Below are 19,071 nucleotides of genomic sequence, written 5' to 3' on the forward strand. Positions count from 1 at the left end.
ATAAGGGAGCTAATTAGGGGAGGGAAAATGCATTCCTTGAGACTTGTCTCCTGAGGATAGTCCCAGGATCCCTCTAGAGCAGTCCCAGATCCCTCTAGAACCTAAGGCTGAGAACCTTTAATACAGTTCCTCAAGTTGTGCTGACCCCCAATCATAAAATTTTCTTTGCTGTGCTACTGTAATTTTGATCTTATGAATTGTAATGTAAATATCTGTATTTTCCAATGGCCTTAGGCCGCTCACAGGTTGAGAATTGCTGCCCTGGAGGTGAGACAAGTTAGGTCAGCCAGGTCATACACATTTGCTAGTACCTTGCCTTTGAGAAAGTGGCAAAACCCGCTAGGTTTTCAGAGGGACTCCTGGAACTGTCACTAGCTTTTTCTTTCTGTGGTAGTGGTACTGGGATTAAATTTAGTAATGTGTATGCTAGGCAAGCTCTCTACCAAATTTTAGTTTGAAATGTCTTGATAAGATGCCTGGACTGGCTTTGCACTCACTAGTCGGCAGGCCTTGCCCTCCAGTCCTATCATTAGTAGTTGGGATTACAGGTACACACTACCGTACCAGGCTGCCACCAGCTTTTAATACTGTAATAAAGGGTAACGAAGGTCAGTCAGGTGCTCATTTATTAAATACAAGTTTTGAACAAACACCCCCAGGCAGGTTTGACAAGAAGTACCCTTCCTGGAATGTTTCAAATACAGTTATGTTGATCGAGTTTTATTTCAGTCAACCTCTTTGTTGTTTTTTGTTCTTCAGTTTCTGTCTCTAGGTTCTTTTCCCATTTAGCAGTTATAATATGTTCACTATTTCCTCACATGACAACAGTGCAGCACCAGCATGGCTTGTAAAGGTACCCAATAGTCGTAGGCTTTGCCCACTGGCTGCTTGGCAACCAGAACCAAATAAAGTAATGAAGCTTTTGTAGAATGTGGTACCAAGCAGCAACTGGCCCCTTCACCTGCACTGTTAGACTACTTCTCAAGTGTCCCTCAACTTTCACACGCCAGGAAAAGCTATATTAAACAAACAACTGCTTGAACCCTAAGTAATTTTCCAAGTTTAGTATTAGCCTCTTGTTGAGTTATGAGCAATACCAGAGCTGACCAAAGTCTTCACTTTCCTTTCCTACTCCAGCAAGTAAAACTAGGTATGTCAGGAAGTCGCAACAGATTCACAGCTGTTGCCGAGTTCCAGATGAGACACCCCTTTACCTTTGCAAATGCACATGTGTATTTTATTGGACCAGGGTGGTAGTCTTTAGAGTTCCTTTTTCTAGATGTCTTTAAATTAGTCCACAGAAAGAAAGAAGGCACAGAGGACACTTGGTTTCCTCACCAATAGTGGCCTGAAGCTACACACTTGCTTTTGTGATACAAGGTATTCAGCAGCATCAGTGGTGTCACAGCCATTCATAGAAAAGTATCAGAAGAGCTTAAAAAGAAGACAAAACACAAACTCGCCAAAAAAAGGCTTACAATCTGAAGGGTCAGTTTGGAAGTAGAATACAGACAGACACTAGAGGCAGCATAGAGGTCATTGGAAGCAGCTGTCTTCTTGAGGTTTTGTACCCATTTTCCTCCAGTTTTCACTTGCAAAACTCTGGCCTTCCCCTTTTTTCAAATAAAAGCATCCCACCACATTAGCTTTGGAAAATTAAGTGCAGCAGACAGAAGCTTATTTCATATGCAGTTCATTCCCAGTGAGGGAAAGCAGAATAATACACAGCAAATGAAGTTCATTTGAAGAAAAGAAATCCTGTCAACCTGTACCTAAAGGCCCAGGGTTAATATTCTGGCATTCACAAATGTTCCCTAGGATTCCCTGTTCACAGAGAAGCACAGCCACAGGAAACACTGATTTACTAGCCAGAGTGAGGTGCTCTCTCTGATCATAGGTTTTCCAGTTGATACTATCAAAAAAACACACAAATGACTGCTTTTGGCAACTTGTATTGGAATACCAAAACACTGCTTCTGTAGATGTATATGCTTTTGTAACAGTAATGTTCTGTAAAGGAAGCCACAATCCCATTTTTCTCATCCTTTACACCTCTGGTCTGAGACTAGTACTGATATAAAAACATCCCATAGAGGACTGAGCCTCTCATAGCAAAACAGTTGGAGAAGTGGGGCTGATCCACTTACTAATGATCCAGAGCTCAGTGGATTTAAAATGGTTCCTGGATAGGATTTTGCTCCAATCTCTACTTTGTTAATTGATAAACTAAGGCTAGATGAGAAGCAGCTCTTAGAAGCCAGGTCACAGCCCAAACATTTGCTATATACATGTTAGAGTCTTAGAATTTTACCTGACTAGACTGAGTATGTGAGAAAACATTGCCATATACTACATAAATCTTAGCAGGAGGACACAATATAATGTGGTATACAAAAAGGACACAGTATCTGTGTATAATAAACACACACTACATTAAGTGTCCTAAAATGGCATTTTCATAGATAGAATATTTTTCTCAGGCCTAGTCCTTGGAGCACAAAAAGAGAAAAGGGCCCAACAGTTTCTTATTCTCTTACTGGAGGTTTCACCCATCAGTATCACTCATTAAAAGATCATGCAGTTAAGTTTTTGGTGGTGACAGCCTCATAGGAGTGTTTGTGATGGTATCTTTAAGTTACAAGAAAACACAAAGCTAAGAGATACCAACACAAGCTGTATAAGCCTCTCCCATTTTGCCCATTAGCCAAAAATGTGTACACACACTAAGGTATTTGTATTTATCTGGAAAATTACTCTGTAATATTACAGAGCTGTAGTAAGAACAGGGTCTTAAGCCCAGACCTTCTGGGGTAATAAATAAACAGTACATCAGGGCTTTTGGATGCTATCAGCTGTCACTAAAGTAGCTGACATCATAGACTTAAAAGCAGTGTTCACTAAAAAATGTCTCAACAGTACTTGGGAAGGGAAGGAATAAAGTGACAGGACATTTTTGTTGTTGGACTTAATATAATTTAGGACAGAAAAGGAAACAAGAGGAATAGGAAAACCAAGGCTGAAAATTAGTGATTTATAAAGAGGCTGTAAGAAAGAGAAATTCCTGCAAGCCAGGGAAACAAGGTCTTAAGAATCTTAATTATCATAATTTGCACAAGAACAATTTTCTAATTTAGTAAAGGAAAAACAACACATGAAATAAACTGAAACCAAACCAAACCAAACAAACAAAACAAAACACACACAACACAGAAAGAAAGAAAAAAGAAAGAAAGAAAGAAAATTAAAGACACAGAAAAGGATGAGTGCCAGAAAGAGAAGCCACAAACAACTGTTTACACCCCAAGCTGGTTTAGGTTGTTTAGTTCAGAGTATTTATTCAAGTTGCTCCTTTTGTTGCTTCCTCTCTGCCAGCCACCGTTGGATTTTTTCCTTCAGTTCTGTGTTTGGCCGGATCTGGTCCATGGTAAGGGGACTACGGTTAAAAGGATCTGTTTGGTCACTAGGACAAGAAGAGAATGAAAAGTGAGTTAACTTCTGAGAGTTCTAATATCCTAAGGCCAAGCAGAGCATCTCAGCACCTCACTGCCCTTGACTTAAGACATGGTGCACTGTGACTGAGTCAAAAGATGACTCTGGGGTTAGAAAGGAAATGAAAACGGTATCTTTTTCATGATGGGTGGTGGTGGCACACGCCTGTAATCCCAGCACTCCTGAGGTAAAGGCAGGTGAATGGCCAGCCTGTTCTACAGAGTAAGTTCCAGGACAGCCAGGACTCCAGTTTTGGGGCTGGAGAGATGGCTCAGCTCTTCTTGAAGACTTAGATTCAATTTCCAGTACCTATCTGGAGTTTCATAACCATTTGTAACTCTAGTGACAGGGGAGTCAATGTGTTGTTCTGACCTCTGTGAGCACCAGGCACACAGATGCTACAACTACATACATATAGGAAACCACTCATATGCACAAGTAAAACATAAACCTATAAAAGGTTTTTAAATGCTATCTTTGTCATCAGCCTTTAGCTTTCTCTATGTTAGTGATCCTAGACACTTGTGCTATCATAAATCACCATTTGTAGGTTTTCTTCCCCCCTTTTCGAAATGGGGTTTTGTCATGCTGCTCAAATTGGCTTCAAATTCCTGGGCACCAATAACCCCCCTGTCTAAATCTCCCAGGGAACTGGGACTACAGATGAGCATCACCGAACCAGGTTCACTACTTGTAATTTTAGTGACAGATTCTTGGAACTGTAGAAGCTGTTGAGAGAAGAAGGCTGTAGAAATGGTATTTGATTAAATTAGCTGATTGCTATGCAAGTAAATGCAGATCTGGCTCAGTGCTGAGAGTATACATCAGTGGCATGGTGCTTGTTTACCCTGCACAAGCTCCGAGGTTTGATTCCAAGCATCACAGAAAAACAAAGCTGGGACCAGCAATATGCCTCAGTGTGTAATGATGCTTGCTGCCAAGGCTGAAGATCCTTAGGATCCAGAAGGTTAAAGGAGAGAACTAATACTTGCAAGTACACATCACGCATGTGCAGACACACATGTACACACAAGACACAAACAAAACAACAATAAATGTCATTTTAAAATTGCAGTACAACCAACAAAGAAAGAGCCAAGTCTGGCTGGGGATGTAGCTCAGCCCATAGAGTGCTTGTCTAGCATGCAAGTAGTCTAAGTTGGATCCCCAATACCACATAAACCATGCATGGTGGAGCATGTCTGTGATTTCAGCACTTAGGAGGGGGAGATACGATGATCAAAAGCTGAGTCATCCTCAGCTACACAGCAAGTTCAAGCCTGGGCTACATGAAATCCTGATTCCAAAACAAAATAAGATTCATGATATACTTTAAAGAGTAACTGACAGATCTAAGGCGTGGGAAAAATAGGCAATAAATATTGTATCTATGAAAATGCCATTGACATCACTTAGCACAGCATCATATAGTGAAAGCATAAGAACACCAAATGAAACAGAAAATTTTTATATATTAAAAAATCCCTTAAATTTAAGTCAACTTATTTGCATTCTAATCTATCTATCTATCTATCTATCTACCTACCTACCTACCTACCTACCTATCTACTTTTGGTTTTTTGAGATAGGAGTTCCTCTGTGTAGCCTTGGCTGTCCTGGACTCAATTTGTAGACCAGGCTGGCCTTGAACTCACAGAGATCCGCCTGCCTCCCTGAGCACTGGGATTAAAGGCCTTACTTGAATTTTAAATAGGCATCATGGTCTCTCAGTACCCCCTTTCTATCTAACCTTGCACTTGAAAAATAAAAATAAAAAAGAGGTAAGGGGCCAAGTCAAGCAATGGTGGCATTAGCCTATGATCCTAGCACTCATGATCCAGGAGAAAGTGAATTTGAGGACAGCCTGGGCTACATGACATCCTGTCTTTGAAAAGAATGGGGTGGGGTAAACTAGGTACATCGGTGTTTACCTGTAGTTGTAGTTACTTAGGAAGCTGAAGCAGGAAGATTGCGTGAGCTCAGGAGTTTGAAGCCAACCTGACAACACAGCATGACCCTCTCTCAAAATTAAATAAGTAAAAAAGTTGGGGACTGTAGAGCTGGGGTCAGCAGTTGGGAGCACATGCTGCTTTTGTAGGGGACCTGGGTTTCATTCCCAGCACCCACAAGATGACACAACCATTCATAATTCCAGTTGCAGGGGATCCAACACCTGCTGACTTCTAGACACTAGCGTGCATGTGCTGCACACACACGTATCCTAAACACTCAAACACATTTAAACAAACAGTTGGCTGCAGGGGCCACAGCATAAAGCTCCAGTTACTGGCCTCCCTTCCTTGACCTCAGTATACTCTTCTAAAAGAGAACGTAAGAGCTGCTTGGGCACTGACTAGCTTCCACGTATCTTTGCCTTCTTGTCTTTTCTCTGGATACCTGCAGGGTGACTGTCCAAACAGCATTTGGCTTGGTGAAGTTTATGTTACCACAAGCTACCATACCCAAAAACAAATATAGTAACTGAAGGAGTATAAAATCTGAGCTAAACCCCACCCCCATTTTTGACATTTTTTACAACTTAAATAAAATTAAAATAGTTTCATGGCACAGTATAGTTCATGTTGACATATTTCATAATGTGGATAAAATTATTTTATTTTGTTTTTTGAGATAGGGTCTCACTAAGTAGCTCTGGCTGGCCTATAGCTTGTTATGTAGACCATGATTAGCTTCAAAGTTATGGCAATCCTCCTGCCTCTGTTTCCCACATGCAATGGCAGACTCCTGCTAGAGCTGGCTATGATTACTTAAGGAGGGATGAGGTAAGGTAAGAGCCAGTGCCTTTCAACAGAGTTAGTGCATCAAGCTCTAAAGCTGTGAACAGGTGCTATCAAATGCTACGCCTGTGAATCTACTGTAAGAGCTACCTGCTGTGCAAAGTTCTGCTGGGAGAGCAGATGCAGGAAGCTAGCACAGCTGTGTTCCTCAGGCTACTCCGGGGGTGGGCGTACCTGAGTAAGTGCCTGGCAATGGTGGATCTGTCCACAGTGACTCTGGAAGACGGGAGCACCACAGGGTCAGACATCAGCGTGCTCATGATGGGGTCCAGGAACTCATCACAGGCATCTGCATATGTCTCCTCCTCCTGTTGCTGGAGGTCTGCAAGAGACTGAGGCAACAACAGCGCGTTTCTAAAGCGAACTCCTAGTACAGCTTCAAACTACTCGGTAACTACCACACCTTAATCTTGGTCCTCACAAACCCTCCACAGTGACACAGATCACTTTGTTTCTTCAAGGACAAAACCAAGACCCATGTTTTGGAGGCAGAGTTAGTTCTGCTTCAGGTTGGCTCAGCTGCTGGAGGTTATGGCTGGGAGTGGATGTAATTGTTAGCAGGAGAAGGGGAGTACATCTTTCTGGCAGCATTCTGTTGTGAATGCTGGCATTTGAAAGGGGAAAGAGCAGGAGGGCTGTTAGTCGCGTAATTATTAAGCTACTCACACAGCCTATGTCTGAAAAGCATTTTTTTATATAAGCAGGTTCAGAAATTCAAAAGTGCATTTGACTCCCGTAACCATTTCCTTAGGGCTTTATCTGGCTAAGCTGTAGGCCAACATCAAGCTCACCTCAATAAATAAACTCAGCTGGGTGGGGGTGGTGCACACCTTTGATCCCAGCACTCAGGAGGCAGAGTTTGAAGACAGCCTGGTCTACAGAGTGAGTTCCAGCACAGCCAGGGCTACCTAGAGAAAACCTTTCTCAGAAAACAAAACAAAACAAAACGAAAAGTAACTCACTGAGGAAAGACTGACACCAATAAGAAAGGTTTTATTTTTCTTTTTTTCCTCCTCCTTTTTTGTTTTTGTTTTTTGAGATAATTTCTCTGTGTAGCCCTGGCTGTCCTTGAACTCAAGAGATCCTCCTGCCTCTGCCTCCCAAGTGCTGGGACTAACTGCATGCGCCACGACTGCCCCGCCTGGAAGGTTTTCTTTTTCTTTTCTTCCTTCCTTCCTTTTTCTTTTGTTTTTTTGAGCCAGGGTTTCATGTAGCCTTGGCTGTCCTGGACATGGACTTGATCTGTAGACCAGGCTAGCCTTGGATTCACAGCAATCTGCCTGCCTCAGCCTCCCCAAGTGCTGGAACTAAAGGCGGCTGCCACCATGCCCAGCTTTGGAAGGTTTTCTGTGAAACTTCTGAGCCATGTATTTTCCTTCCCCCCACTTCTAATAGAGCTTTACCACTGTCCAACTGGAGGGATTAGCTGAGCCCAACAGAATACTTTCATCTCTGAAATGCATTTCTGTATAAACCATCCACGAGTAGAGATGCAGAGAACCGAGAAAAGCAATATAAATTAGTGTCTGTGAACTACTCAGCTTTTACTTATTTGAGTTAGAAACTTGCAATCCTTTTGTTTCAGCTGGGCCAGCTGGGCCAGCAAGCCTGCCCTTCCTCCTGAATTTTATTTCAAAAAGTTCTTTTGCATTTACATTAGGTTTTCAAATCTTTCCTAATACTGGGACATAAAAGTTAGTGGAAAGAAAGACTTTACAAATGCACATTCTTTTCACCTGGTAGAAACATCTTCAATTTCTGTTCTTACTCTCCCTTGGCAGGGATAATATTTATTTAGCAAGATGGATGCTCCAGATATTGACTGACTAAGAGGAAGTATCTGTTTCTAATGCCTCTAGGCAATACTCCTTTTCTTCCTGAAATAGGGCAAAAGCAGGAGAGTTGCATCGACATTGTGGCATTTTAATGAATATATGAGAAAACAGACTGTCATCTTCCTCACCTTGATTCTCTCTGCCAAGTTACTGAAAGCCACAATCATATTCCCGGGCTTATTGATTTTCTTCAGGACTCGGACTGTCTGTGCAAAGAGAGTAGGGGAATAGGAACGTCCATCCTTGGGCACAGTGGCACAGAAATTCTCCTCATCCCTAAAAGGCCAGCATTAGAAAGAAACCGAGCATCAGAGAATAGGTCAGTGTGGAGATAGTGGATGGGCAACAGAACAATCTTTCCATCACTTAGAAGCCACAAGGGCGCTTTTGAACTAGAAAGGCATTCTATTTATCTTGTGTATGTGTACCTGTGTGCCTGGTGCATGTATATGTATGTACATGTGTGTGTCGAGGCCAGAGGTCAATGTTAGCTGTCTTCCTCAATTACTCTCCAGACTGTGTTCTTGAGACATGGCCTCTCACTGACCCTCGAATTCATCAGTTTCTGTAGGCCGACCAGCCAGTGACCTTCCAGGAGTCTCCTGTTGCCGCTGCCACAGTTCTGGGATTACAGCTGCCACATGCAGCTTCTTAGGTGGGTTCTAGGGATCTGAACTCAGACACTCATGTTTGTGTGGCAAGCATTTTACTGACTGAGCCATCTTCCTGGCTTGACATCTAATTTTTATTTTGTTTTGAGACAGGGTTTCTTTGTGTAGTTCTGGCTGTCCTGGAGCTGATTCTGTAGATTAGGCTAGCACTGAACTTAGAGATCCACCTGCCTCTGGCTCCCAAGGACCGGGATTAAAGGATGTCTCTACAAGTAATTCACACCATCAAAACATACTTTCATAAACAGTAATATAACCAGTACTTATAATCTTTGCACAGATCAAGGCAGAACGTAATGTCCCTTGGATCAGATAAAATCTATCTAAAACTATGGAAGATTCCTTCATCTATCAGCTAGAAATGAGCCTTCCTTCCCCTACTATTTTCACACAATAGCTAACCATACTGCTAGTAAAATATTAGCACCCCCACGGCTTGCTCAATCTCAAATACCCAAGATTTAAGTAGATGGTGCAGATGTCTGATACAAGCTGCTGAGGTTTGAAGTCAAATTCGCTGAAGTCCTTGACTTTCAGAGCGCCCATTTTGGGGCCAACCAGGTGCTGCAGGAAGTAGTTCAGCATGGAGATGATGCGCTCAGCCAGAAAGGGATGCACAAACAGTGACTTGATCTCTGGAAAAAAGCCATAGTCTTAAAATGCAGTGCATCAGTAATTTTCTCTTTATAATATTTAATTTTATTGGAGACCTCTGAGGATTTTTAATTACACAATACATTTTCAGTGAAAAAATAGACATGCAAAAAACAAACAAACAAATGGGAAACGAAAGTTACCACCCAGACATGAACATTGTTAAAACATTTTTGCATGCACCCACAAGTGTTACAGTAAGTGTGTGGAGGTCAGAGGACAACTTGTGGGAGTCAGTTCTCTCTGACGCTATGTGGGTTCGAGGGATCAAACCCAGGCTGTCAGCTTTGGTGGCAAATGCCTTTACCTGTCTGACTTGTATTTGAGACTTCCCTTAATCCACTCTTCATTTCCTTTCTCTCCTAGTGTACATTTCATTTTTTCTTTTCTGTTCTACTTTAATGGGAGCATTCCTTGTGTTAATTTTTTAATCTTTTTGCCGAATATTTAAAGTTTTAAAGTCACATTTTCAATATTCAAAACATCCTTTCTGTCCTTTGTGGCTTTTGTCCATGGTTTGTGGCCACCTTATCTTCTCTGATTTCCATGACCTGATAAAGTTACTAAAAGAGCTTTAAAAGTTTAAAAAAGCTATTTTTGTGTTTCTCACTAGAGGGCTTCCTTTCACCCCTGCTCTCTGGCTGCCATATCACACAGAATGTAATCACTGAATGCAAATTATTTATCCTCTCCCTCTCTATTTTGTTGTTATTTGCTGTCACTACATAGCTCAGGCTGGCCTGGGACTCAGAGTCCTTCTGTTTTATTTCCCAAGAGGATGCCATTCCATGCCTGGATTTTTGTGTTTTTTTAAAACACACATGTACACACACACACACATACACACCCCAGCACACACAATCTTACATTATGGATTTTACAAATATAGCACACTTTAATTCTGACTATCTATATTGTAAATGCTTGTTAACCACATGTGGCAAATGGTTACTGAAGAGGGCAGTATTGCTCTAATGAGAATGGTCCTCACAAAGTTTTTTGGGTAATAGGGATCGAACGTATGGCTTTGCACATACTAAGCGTGTACTCTACCACTAAGCTATCCTCCCGGCTCCTTCAAGAAACCAACTTATATTTTCTGGCCTGTCAATTTGGGACCACTATTCTTTTTGAAGTTTCTCTGGTTTGTTTCCCTCTCAGGTGTAGAAGTTACAGTCACCAGAGCCAATTTTCTTTTGGGCAGGGTCTCATGCAGGCCAAGATGTTCTGGAACTTACTATGTTGATGAGGATGACCTGGAACTTCTGCTTTTCCTGCCTCAGCCCCCAGAGTGCTGGGATTACAAGTGTGGGCTCCCATGCAAGGTTTCATGCAGGTGAGGCAAGCATTCTACTGACTTAGTCGCATCACCTGTCTCAGATTCTAAACTCTTAATTTTGAGCTGGGCTGATCCCCTCAGTGAAACAGAGCTTGATTCCTACATTTTTGGGTACAGCAGACCTTCATGTTCTTACCTGATGTCAGGAAGGAAAGAGTACCAATTGTTTCATTGGACATGATGTTATGGAAACGTGCCAGCTGCCCAAACATCTGCAGACCTGCCTCTTTCTCTCGGCGGGCTTCTGGTGTCAGACTCTCCCACTCTCCTCGGTCTTTCTCAATCTGCTGAATCTTTATCTTGCTTAAATACTATGGAAACCAGAAATGTGATATATCAGATAAGAGAAGTGCAACTGCAGGGCTGTGATATTTAAGAGGGCTTAATTAAAATCCAGTCATCTGGGTTTGGAAAGGTGGCTCAATGGTTAAAAGGTTTCGCTGCTCTTGCAGAGGATCTCAGTTTGGTTCCCAACACCAACACTGTAGCTCACAACCACTTGTAACTCCAGTGCCAGGAGACCTGATGCCCTCTTCTGGCCTTCATGGGCACTGGATGCACTTACATAAGTTAAATGAAACACTAATAAACACTAAAAAAAAAAAATAATAAAAAAAAAATCCAGAGCTGGAGAAGAGGCTCTGAGGTTAAGAGCATTTGTTCTTGCACATGGCAACTCATGAGCACCTGTAACTCTAGTTCCCCAGGTACTTGCATGCATGTAGTGTACTTACATACATGGAAACAAAACACTCACACACATAAATCTTAAAAAAAAACAAACCCAGTCAGCTAATATGGGGAAATCAGGGACCATACGAAGGTCATGAGCCTTTGTCAAAGCAGGGCTGAAGAACTTGAGGAGGACCAGTGAGACAATGCAGTGGGTTAGGGTACTTGTTACCAGGGCCAACAACCTGCACTGCATCCCCAGAACCCTCATGAAAGGAGAAAACAGACTCCCACAAGCTGTCCTCTGACCTTCACATTCATACGGTAGCAAGTGTACACACACAATGTAAAATTAAGTTTTTAAAGGATTTTTGGAAAGAAAAAAATTAAGTGTCCTCATATAGATTTGTCTCAGCTTGATAACTGCTAGATAACTGCCTGGAACTAGGCTAGTATCCACAGATAGGGAGATCAGAGGAGCAGCATACAGAACCTAGGCTAAAATACTGGACTATCTTGAAAAAGGAATCCTTTCTAAAACATAAAACCAAAACAAGCTGATGCATGCCTGGGATCTCAGCACTTGGGAGGCAGAGGCAGGCAGCAGTTTGAGGCCAGCCTGGTCTACAAAGCGAGTCCAGGACAGCCAAGGCTACACAGAGAAACCCTGTCTTGAAAAACAAACAAACAAACAAACAAAAAAAACAAAAATCACTAAAATAAATCTGTTTAAAAGCAAAAGCAAAAACAAAAAATAAAAACAACACAAAATGTTTAAAACCTGATTATCAAAATCAAAGTTCTATAAATATGCCTGATGTCTAGAAGGGAATCATACTCACTTAGAACTCCTCACCTCTCACCATCCTTACTGTAGCAGCAAACAGCAGGTTAACCAATCTCAAGAAAATACCATCTGCTTCACTCCCTGAATCATATTGTCTTCAGATCTGTTTATAACAGAAACTGTTCTCACTTCCTTAGAGAGCCTATGGCAAACTCCAGTGTGCAGGTTATGTAGAGTAGGAGGACAGACCCTTCTCAAACCAAACACAAGCTACTTAGTGGGTTATCAGCAAGAGCACCTGACTGTCCAGTAGGCTACCCTCGAACTAACCTGCATCATCTTCCTGGGGTCACTGCCTAGGGACATTGATGCTCTTGCCCCACCAGGGGATCCAGCCCAGCAGGCCCGATGCAGAGCACACAGTTAAGCCTAGACTAAAAGCTCTGCAACTATGAACTAAAACAATCCTTCCTTCTTTCCGTTGTGTTTCTCAGGTACTCTGTCGTAACAACGAAAGTCTGACAGTCACTGACCTGTTGGTACACCTTGGTTTGGCTGTATCACACTTAAAACATTATCTATGTATATGCATGTGCTCCACATATCTACAAGACTATGTGCAAGTCAGAAGATGGTGTTGGATCCCCCACAACTAGAGTTACAGGTGGTTGAGAGCTGCCATGTGGGTGCTGAGAACTGAACCCAGGTCCTCTGAAAAAGTAATCATTGCTCTTAACCACTAAGTCATTTCTCCAGCCCAACACCATCTTTTAAACTCCCAAGCCAGTCAAGCTTCAACAATGACCTTTGATCTTATCTCTACTGAAACGGCAAGCTTTACACTATTACAAGAAATGTTCTAGAGCAAGGATTACTATTACTCTATCATAATTAAAAGGTCAAAAGAATATACTCTCTGCCAGGTGTAGTGGTTCATGTCCCAAACTCTGGAGGCTAAGGTGAAAGGAATCCTATGAGTCTGAGGCCAAACCAAACACTACTACCACCACCCCACTATTACAATGTTGATGATCTGAAGCTTTTCTCATTGAAATAACTGCAGATGGTATTACCACATGGACTTTTTTTTTTTTTTTTTTTTTTTTTTTTTTACCTGTATGGCTTCATCCAAAAGGAAGATAGCATCATTCATTAATAGGTTAAGAAATCGGAGGAACAGTGGGGGATTCATAGCTTCTAAATTCTTAGAGGCGTAGTCAGCCAAACCCTGTAAATCCCAGCCCAAGAAGAAGATATTTTAGTACCAAATTACAACTGTACTGAGGCTGATCTGAAGCAACTGGTTTCATGAAAACCTCTCTTACCTTAATGCTCTCCCGATAGCTATCTGTCCCCCACATGTATCTTAGGATGGGATACATAGGACGGCGGTAATTAAACTTCTGTTCAAATTGATGAGGGTCCCCTGGAGTAAGGCAAGAATGGGAAATCAGCAAGGGTGGTCTAATAGAGAAGCAGGAGCTCCTGTATATGTATGTATTTTCTTTACTCTGAATGTCAATGCTGATGCCAAAATCTTCCCTATGAGTTCCTCCAGTCCATATTCCCTGGGTGCTGGGGATAAAACTTAGGCTGTAGCTACAATTACTTACATGGGATCATGTCAACAAACCAGTCAGCATTCCAACAGGCAGCACTAACTGGATTCAGTGTGTTGTGAACAAAAACAAGGAACAAATATGAAAGGGGAAAGGGAGCATGTTGGAAGTTGGGGATGGATATGATCAAGCATTCTTTATTGTATGAGATTGTTAAGGAATAAAGGTATTCTATTAGAGCATACAATACACAAAATATAAGCCTTGCATATGGTAGGCAAGTGATCTACATCCCCAGCCTTTGCTAGGAATATCCACCTCCCACCCCAAGATTTCTCTGTGTAGTTCTGTCTGTCCTGGAACTCACTCTGTAGGTCAGGTGGCCTCAAACTCAGAGATCTGCTTGTCTCCTGTGTGCCTTGATTAAAGGCATGTGCCCAGCTTCTTCTAGCAATTTCTAAGGCCTTAGAATTAGGCCGAGTGTTTGTTTGACAAAACAAGAAGGAAATATCTTTAAAGGACAGTTTACTTAGGCATCAGGACCAAACTTAAAAAAAAAAAAAAAAAAAAAAAGGCAAGAACAAATGCTTCTGTATCCAAATATGGAGTATGCAATGAGGCCTCTGAGATGATCACTATGGCAGTGAAAGTCATGTGCAGAATGGGACACTAAATGATCTCCACATTCTTTTTTTTGTTTGTTTTGTTTTGGAGACAGGGTTTCTCTGTGTAGCCTTGGCTGTCCAGAAACTCTGTAGACCAGGGTGGCCTTGAACTCACAGGTATCTGCCTGCTTCTGCCTCCCTGAGTGCTAGGATTAAAAGGATCTCTACATTCTTTATAGACAATGTCCCAGCCACGGGACCAACTGACTCTTGACTATTCCAAAAAATCATGCAAAGAGCTAAAAATTGGAGCCTTATACAGTGTTTGAATTACCAACATTACCGTAAGACCTCTCCAAAATGGCTCATATAATAAAGAATGCAGCTGGACAGATAGATACAATAGCTGGAATTCGAGGCCCAGCTTTTCTCTTGTTCTGCTTAAGGCAAGTCTGCTAGCTTCCCTCCCCACTCCTCTCACTTCCCTTTTTCCTTGGATTCATTTATTTTGAGAAGACTCTTACTAAATAATCCAATTTATTATTATTTTGGCCTACATGTATGTCTGTGTGAGGTGTTGGATCCTTTGGAACTGGAGTTACAGAGAGTTGTGAGCTGCGTTATGGGTGCTGAGAATTGAACTGGGTCTGAATTAAACCTAGGTCCTCTGATGAGCAGCCAATGAATGTTCCTAACTGCTTAGCCATCTTTCCAGGTCCCCAAGGTGTTTTATTTTTCCTTTTCTTTCCTCTTCTCTTTTCCTTCCTTCTTTTTTTTTTAAATTTTTTTTTAGACAGGTCTCTCTATGTAACCGTGGCTGTCCTGGAACTTGCAATATAGACCAGGCTGTCACAGAGCTTCACCTACATCTACTCTGAGAGCTCAGATGAAAGCTGTGTGCCACCACACCTGGCCCTAGGTTGGTCTCCAACTAAGTCTTTTTGCCTCTGCCTCCCAGATGTTAAGATTACAGCAGGTTAATGTTAAGATTACAACAAGCATCCTTGTGCTTGGCTGAGCGAACCTATTCTAACTTTCACTTCCTTGGATTAACGGATGTATGCCATTACAATTCTCTGCACAGCACACAGTGAGATCACCACAGTGACTTACAGTGCAGCTCCCCAGTTAGGTGAAGGTTTACATGCCCTATGTCACTGAATCATCATTTTGACTCATTTTATATGTGAGAAATTGAGACACAGAGGTAAATAAGAGACAAAGGCAGAAAACAAATGTGGAAAGTTAGCTAGCGAAATGTTAATTGTACATGCTACCAAATGGCAGAAATCCCCTTTTAAAACACTCTTATGCAACTGCTTAATGAATCTTGCCTACTAGTTCAAAGTTCTACTTAATCAAGACTCAGGCTCAGGACTGAAGAGAAAGACAATGTTGTCTATTGGAACTCTTTTCCTTAACTAGTTTCTTTTTGATATGAACATATATGTCGTGCGTATGTGATCATACATGTTTGTATTTGCACATGCATATGTGGAGGCTGAAGGTCTATACCAAGCGTCTTTCGCAGTTGCTCTCTTTTTGTTTTGAGACAGGGTTTTTCTGTCCTGGAACTCACTCAGTACCCCAGGCTGGCCTCAAACTCAAAGAGATCCTCCTGCCTCTTCCACCACCATCCAGCTTTCACTTTGTTTTTCTGAGACAGCTTCTCATTAAAATCAGAGCTGATTCAGCCAGACTGGATGCCATCAAGCCCCAGGCATCTTCCTGTCTCCGCCCCCTATAACTGGATTATGGGTGCTTGGTGCAGCAACTGGCTTTTTAAAACTTGGATTTTAAGGCTCAGTCTCAGGTCCTGATGTTTGCATTGCTTGCAAGTATATACAGGTGGGATTTTTTTTGTTCTTGTTTGTTTTTGTGAGACAGAGCTGGTTCCACAACTTTTACTTGTATGAAAACAACTAAACAATGAAAACATTTTTAAGCATCTATATTCTTACATATAAAAATGAGAATAATATAAACTTTTTAGACAGACAAGTTAAAGATACAGTAAAAATAAAGTACTCTGCATTAAGCCTGGGACACAGTAAGTAATCAAGAAATATTGATTAAGGGGCCTGGAGAGATGGCTCAGAGGTTAAGAGCACTGGCTGCTCTTCTAAAGGATCCAAGTTCAATTCCCAGCACCCACATGGCAGCTCACAACTGTCTGTAACTCCATTTCCAAGGAATCTGACACTTTTATATCAATGCACATAAAATAAAAAAATTAAATAAATTATTAAAAAAAAGAAATGCTGATTGACATTTCTGTGACATTTGACCGTGATCAAGCTGTGAAACTCTTAGTTCTGAGCTCTAGAGCACATTATGTGACCTCTTTACCTGTAAATTCAATGTCCACAAAAACCTTGATTAGGGCTTCTGAGAGTTGGGGAGCATATGGAAAGCTGCAGAACACGCGTTTTCGGTGGAACACACTGGACACCAAGGGGCTTGGGGTTGGGTCCAGGTGAGGCATCACTGCTTCCAACACCTCTGCTAGTTTGGCCCTCAGGTGGGGATTCTTCATTCTGCAGAAGGCAGAAAGCATGATGAGTAGGAAGACATAACTCCCCAATTTGATTCTATTCTACATGAGGAGCCAGTATATACGATATCACTATTAAATATATAAAGGTCACACCTGCTTCAAGTTTGTCAGTAGTCTGGTGTGATGTGTATTTTGAGATGGTTTTCCTAGATAGTCCTGGCTGGCCTGAAACTTTCTATGTAGACCAGGCTGGCCTTGAACTTGAGACCATCTTTCTGTCTCTGCTTCCTGAGTGTTGGGGTTATAGATGTCCACTATTATGCCTGCCCATTTAACTCTTGAGATGACAGCTTACCATGTATGAGGGAGCACTTCAGTTTCCATGTAATGCTTAGGACATTCAATTTTCTTCTCTATAGCAATGCACTATTTACTATGTGCTCTTCTCTGACAGGTTCATCTTGAATAAATTTGCCTTCCCACGCTTTCTGAGGGTAAAGGTTAGGTTATAATTACCTGAGAGCACCCATAGTCCCTATCCTGTGTGTCTAATCAATACCTGTTGGCTTAAGACACTCCTTAGGTTTGCTCAGCTCAGTAAAGGGTTGACTTCTATGTATTTCTCATTGATATGCCTTGGGGAATTGTGGACTTTTCTTTTTATTTTGCAGCAAATGTGTCCTTTTGTGCATAGAAATTACTTCTTTTAGCCTGCACACATAATACCACCTTTCTCTCCTGTACAAAATTCTAAAAACCATAGTACCTCTGTGTCTGAGTGAAGGCTAGAAGTAACATCAGCGTAGGTTTACTGCTTATCCAACTCAAGCCATAGGTGCAAACCTTGGTTCACATAGTTAGAAGAGTTTAGCACCTGGCTGCCACTGGTATGGCTTCTGGTATTCTGGTTAACTATTTTAACCAGGGACCAGCAGTGAAATTCCCATCAGGAACCTTATATGCAGCTTCAAATTCTCTGTGGGCAAAGTCCTTTGCTTATTCAGCCTAACCACAGCAGGTGGAATATTTTGTAGCTCTAACCAGCGTCTGGGGCAAGCTTCCAGCAAGTCACCTTTCTATGCTTCCAGTGAAAATGGTGATAAAGTGAAGGACATGCTCTAGGGAATCTGCTGATGTCTCCAAGATGTCTTCAGCAAAGCGCCGCAGAAAAATGAGAAAATCACCCAGGTTATCTGCAAAAAATTCTGAAAAAGATATACTGGAATTAGCCAAATGTGTTCATTGGTCCCAAACAACATTGCAGTACCTCCTTCACATTAATTAACGAGGGTTAAAAACATCCAAGTCTTTTATATACCAGGGGTAGAGATAAGTTAGTAACTGTACAATCTCTTACGTGTGTATCAGGACTTATTTTTATCTGAGTAAAACAGCAGTGACATAAAGTACTGTCAACACTAACGTGGTGTGACCCCAAAGGTTGCTCACAGTTTAAGGTATCCTGTAGGTGTGGCGAGTTACACTAGGTGACTGCAGTAAGGAGCTCTAGGATGGCCCTCCAACCACCCTCCACTTTGGCACTCATACCTTTGCAGAGTCACTTTCTGCATTACTCTAGGCTGGGAAACACTCTGACGTGTGCAGGAGAGTGCACACTGGTTGTGAAAGTTTGCAGCTTTCATTTTGGCCACCTGTGTTGCCACATCATTCGTGGCACTACGAGGAGATGTGTGGGGCTTTTGGCAAGCAGCTGAGGCCTGTTGACAACCACATGACTGGTCTTGTAAGTGGATCCTCCAGCCCCTGCTGAGTCCTCAGAGTCCTATGGCTGTGACTGACAGCTTGGCCACAATCTCATTAATACTCTGAACTAGAATCACACAGCCAAGTGCTCCTGGATTTCTGACGTGAAGGACTATGTGAGAAAATGTTTGTTGTTTTAAGCTGCTATGTTTGGGGATAACTTGTTACGTAGCAATACAAGATTAGCACAGAGTTGAAGAACATTTAATCTGATGAGTAAACAACATCTTCTGACCCCTCACTGACACATAACACACAGAATTCCCTTCCGAGTCAACAAGAGGGGGTTCTTTTTTTCTAAAAAACCTCAGGGAGAGTTAGACAGACAAATTAATAAGACAAACGATATTAATGACAGAAAGTAAGAGTCGTGAAAACCCTGACAATAGTTCATCTTTTGA

At 41.8% G+C, this 19,071-nt stretch overlaps 1 protein-coding gene across 1 annotated transcript in view; it reads right to left on the minus strand.

The window, feature by feature from the left end:
* Positions 1 to 608: 608 nt before the first annotated feature.
* Ube4a (ubiquitination factor E4A) overlaps positions 609 to 19,071 on the minus strand; it is a 42,409-nt gene continuing 23,946 nt past the window's right edge. Inside the window, exons 13-21 of the mRNA XM_021637921.2 lie at positions 17,979 to 18,111; positions 16,759 to 16,946; positions 13,571 to 13,671; positions 13,360 to 13,473; positions 10,923 to 11,097; positions 9,248 to 9,428; positions 8,251 to 8,398; positions 6,462 to 6,619; positions 609 to 3,460 (exon numbers count right to left, since the gene is read on the minus strand). Of these exons, the coding sequence (XP_021493596.1) occupies positions 3,334 to 3,460; positions 6,462 to 6,619; positions 8,251 to 8,398; positions 9,248 to 9,428; positions 10,923 to 11,097; positions 13,360 to 13,473; positions 13,571 to 13,671; positions 16,759 to 16,946; positions 17,979 to 18,111 (1,325 nt within the window). The 3' untranslated portion in view covers positions 609 to 3,333. The remainder of the gene's footprint in view (positions 3,461 to 6,461; positions 6,620 to 8,250; positions 8,399 to 9,247; positions 9,429 to 10,922; positions 11,098 to 13,359; positions 13,474 to 13,570; positions 13,672 to 16,758; positions 16,947 to 17,978; positions 18,112 to 19,071) is intronic.

This window comes from Meriones unguiculatus, chromosome 1 (assembly GCF_030254825.1).
Source record: "Meriones unguiculatus strain TT.TT164.6M chromosome 1, Bangor_MerUng_6.1, whole genome shotgun sequence".
NCBI lineage: Eukaryota > Metazoa > Chordata > Mammalia > Rodentia > Muridae > Meriones > Meriones unguiculatus.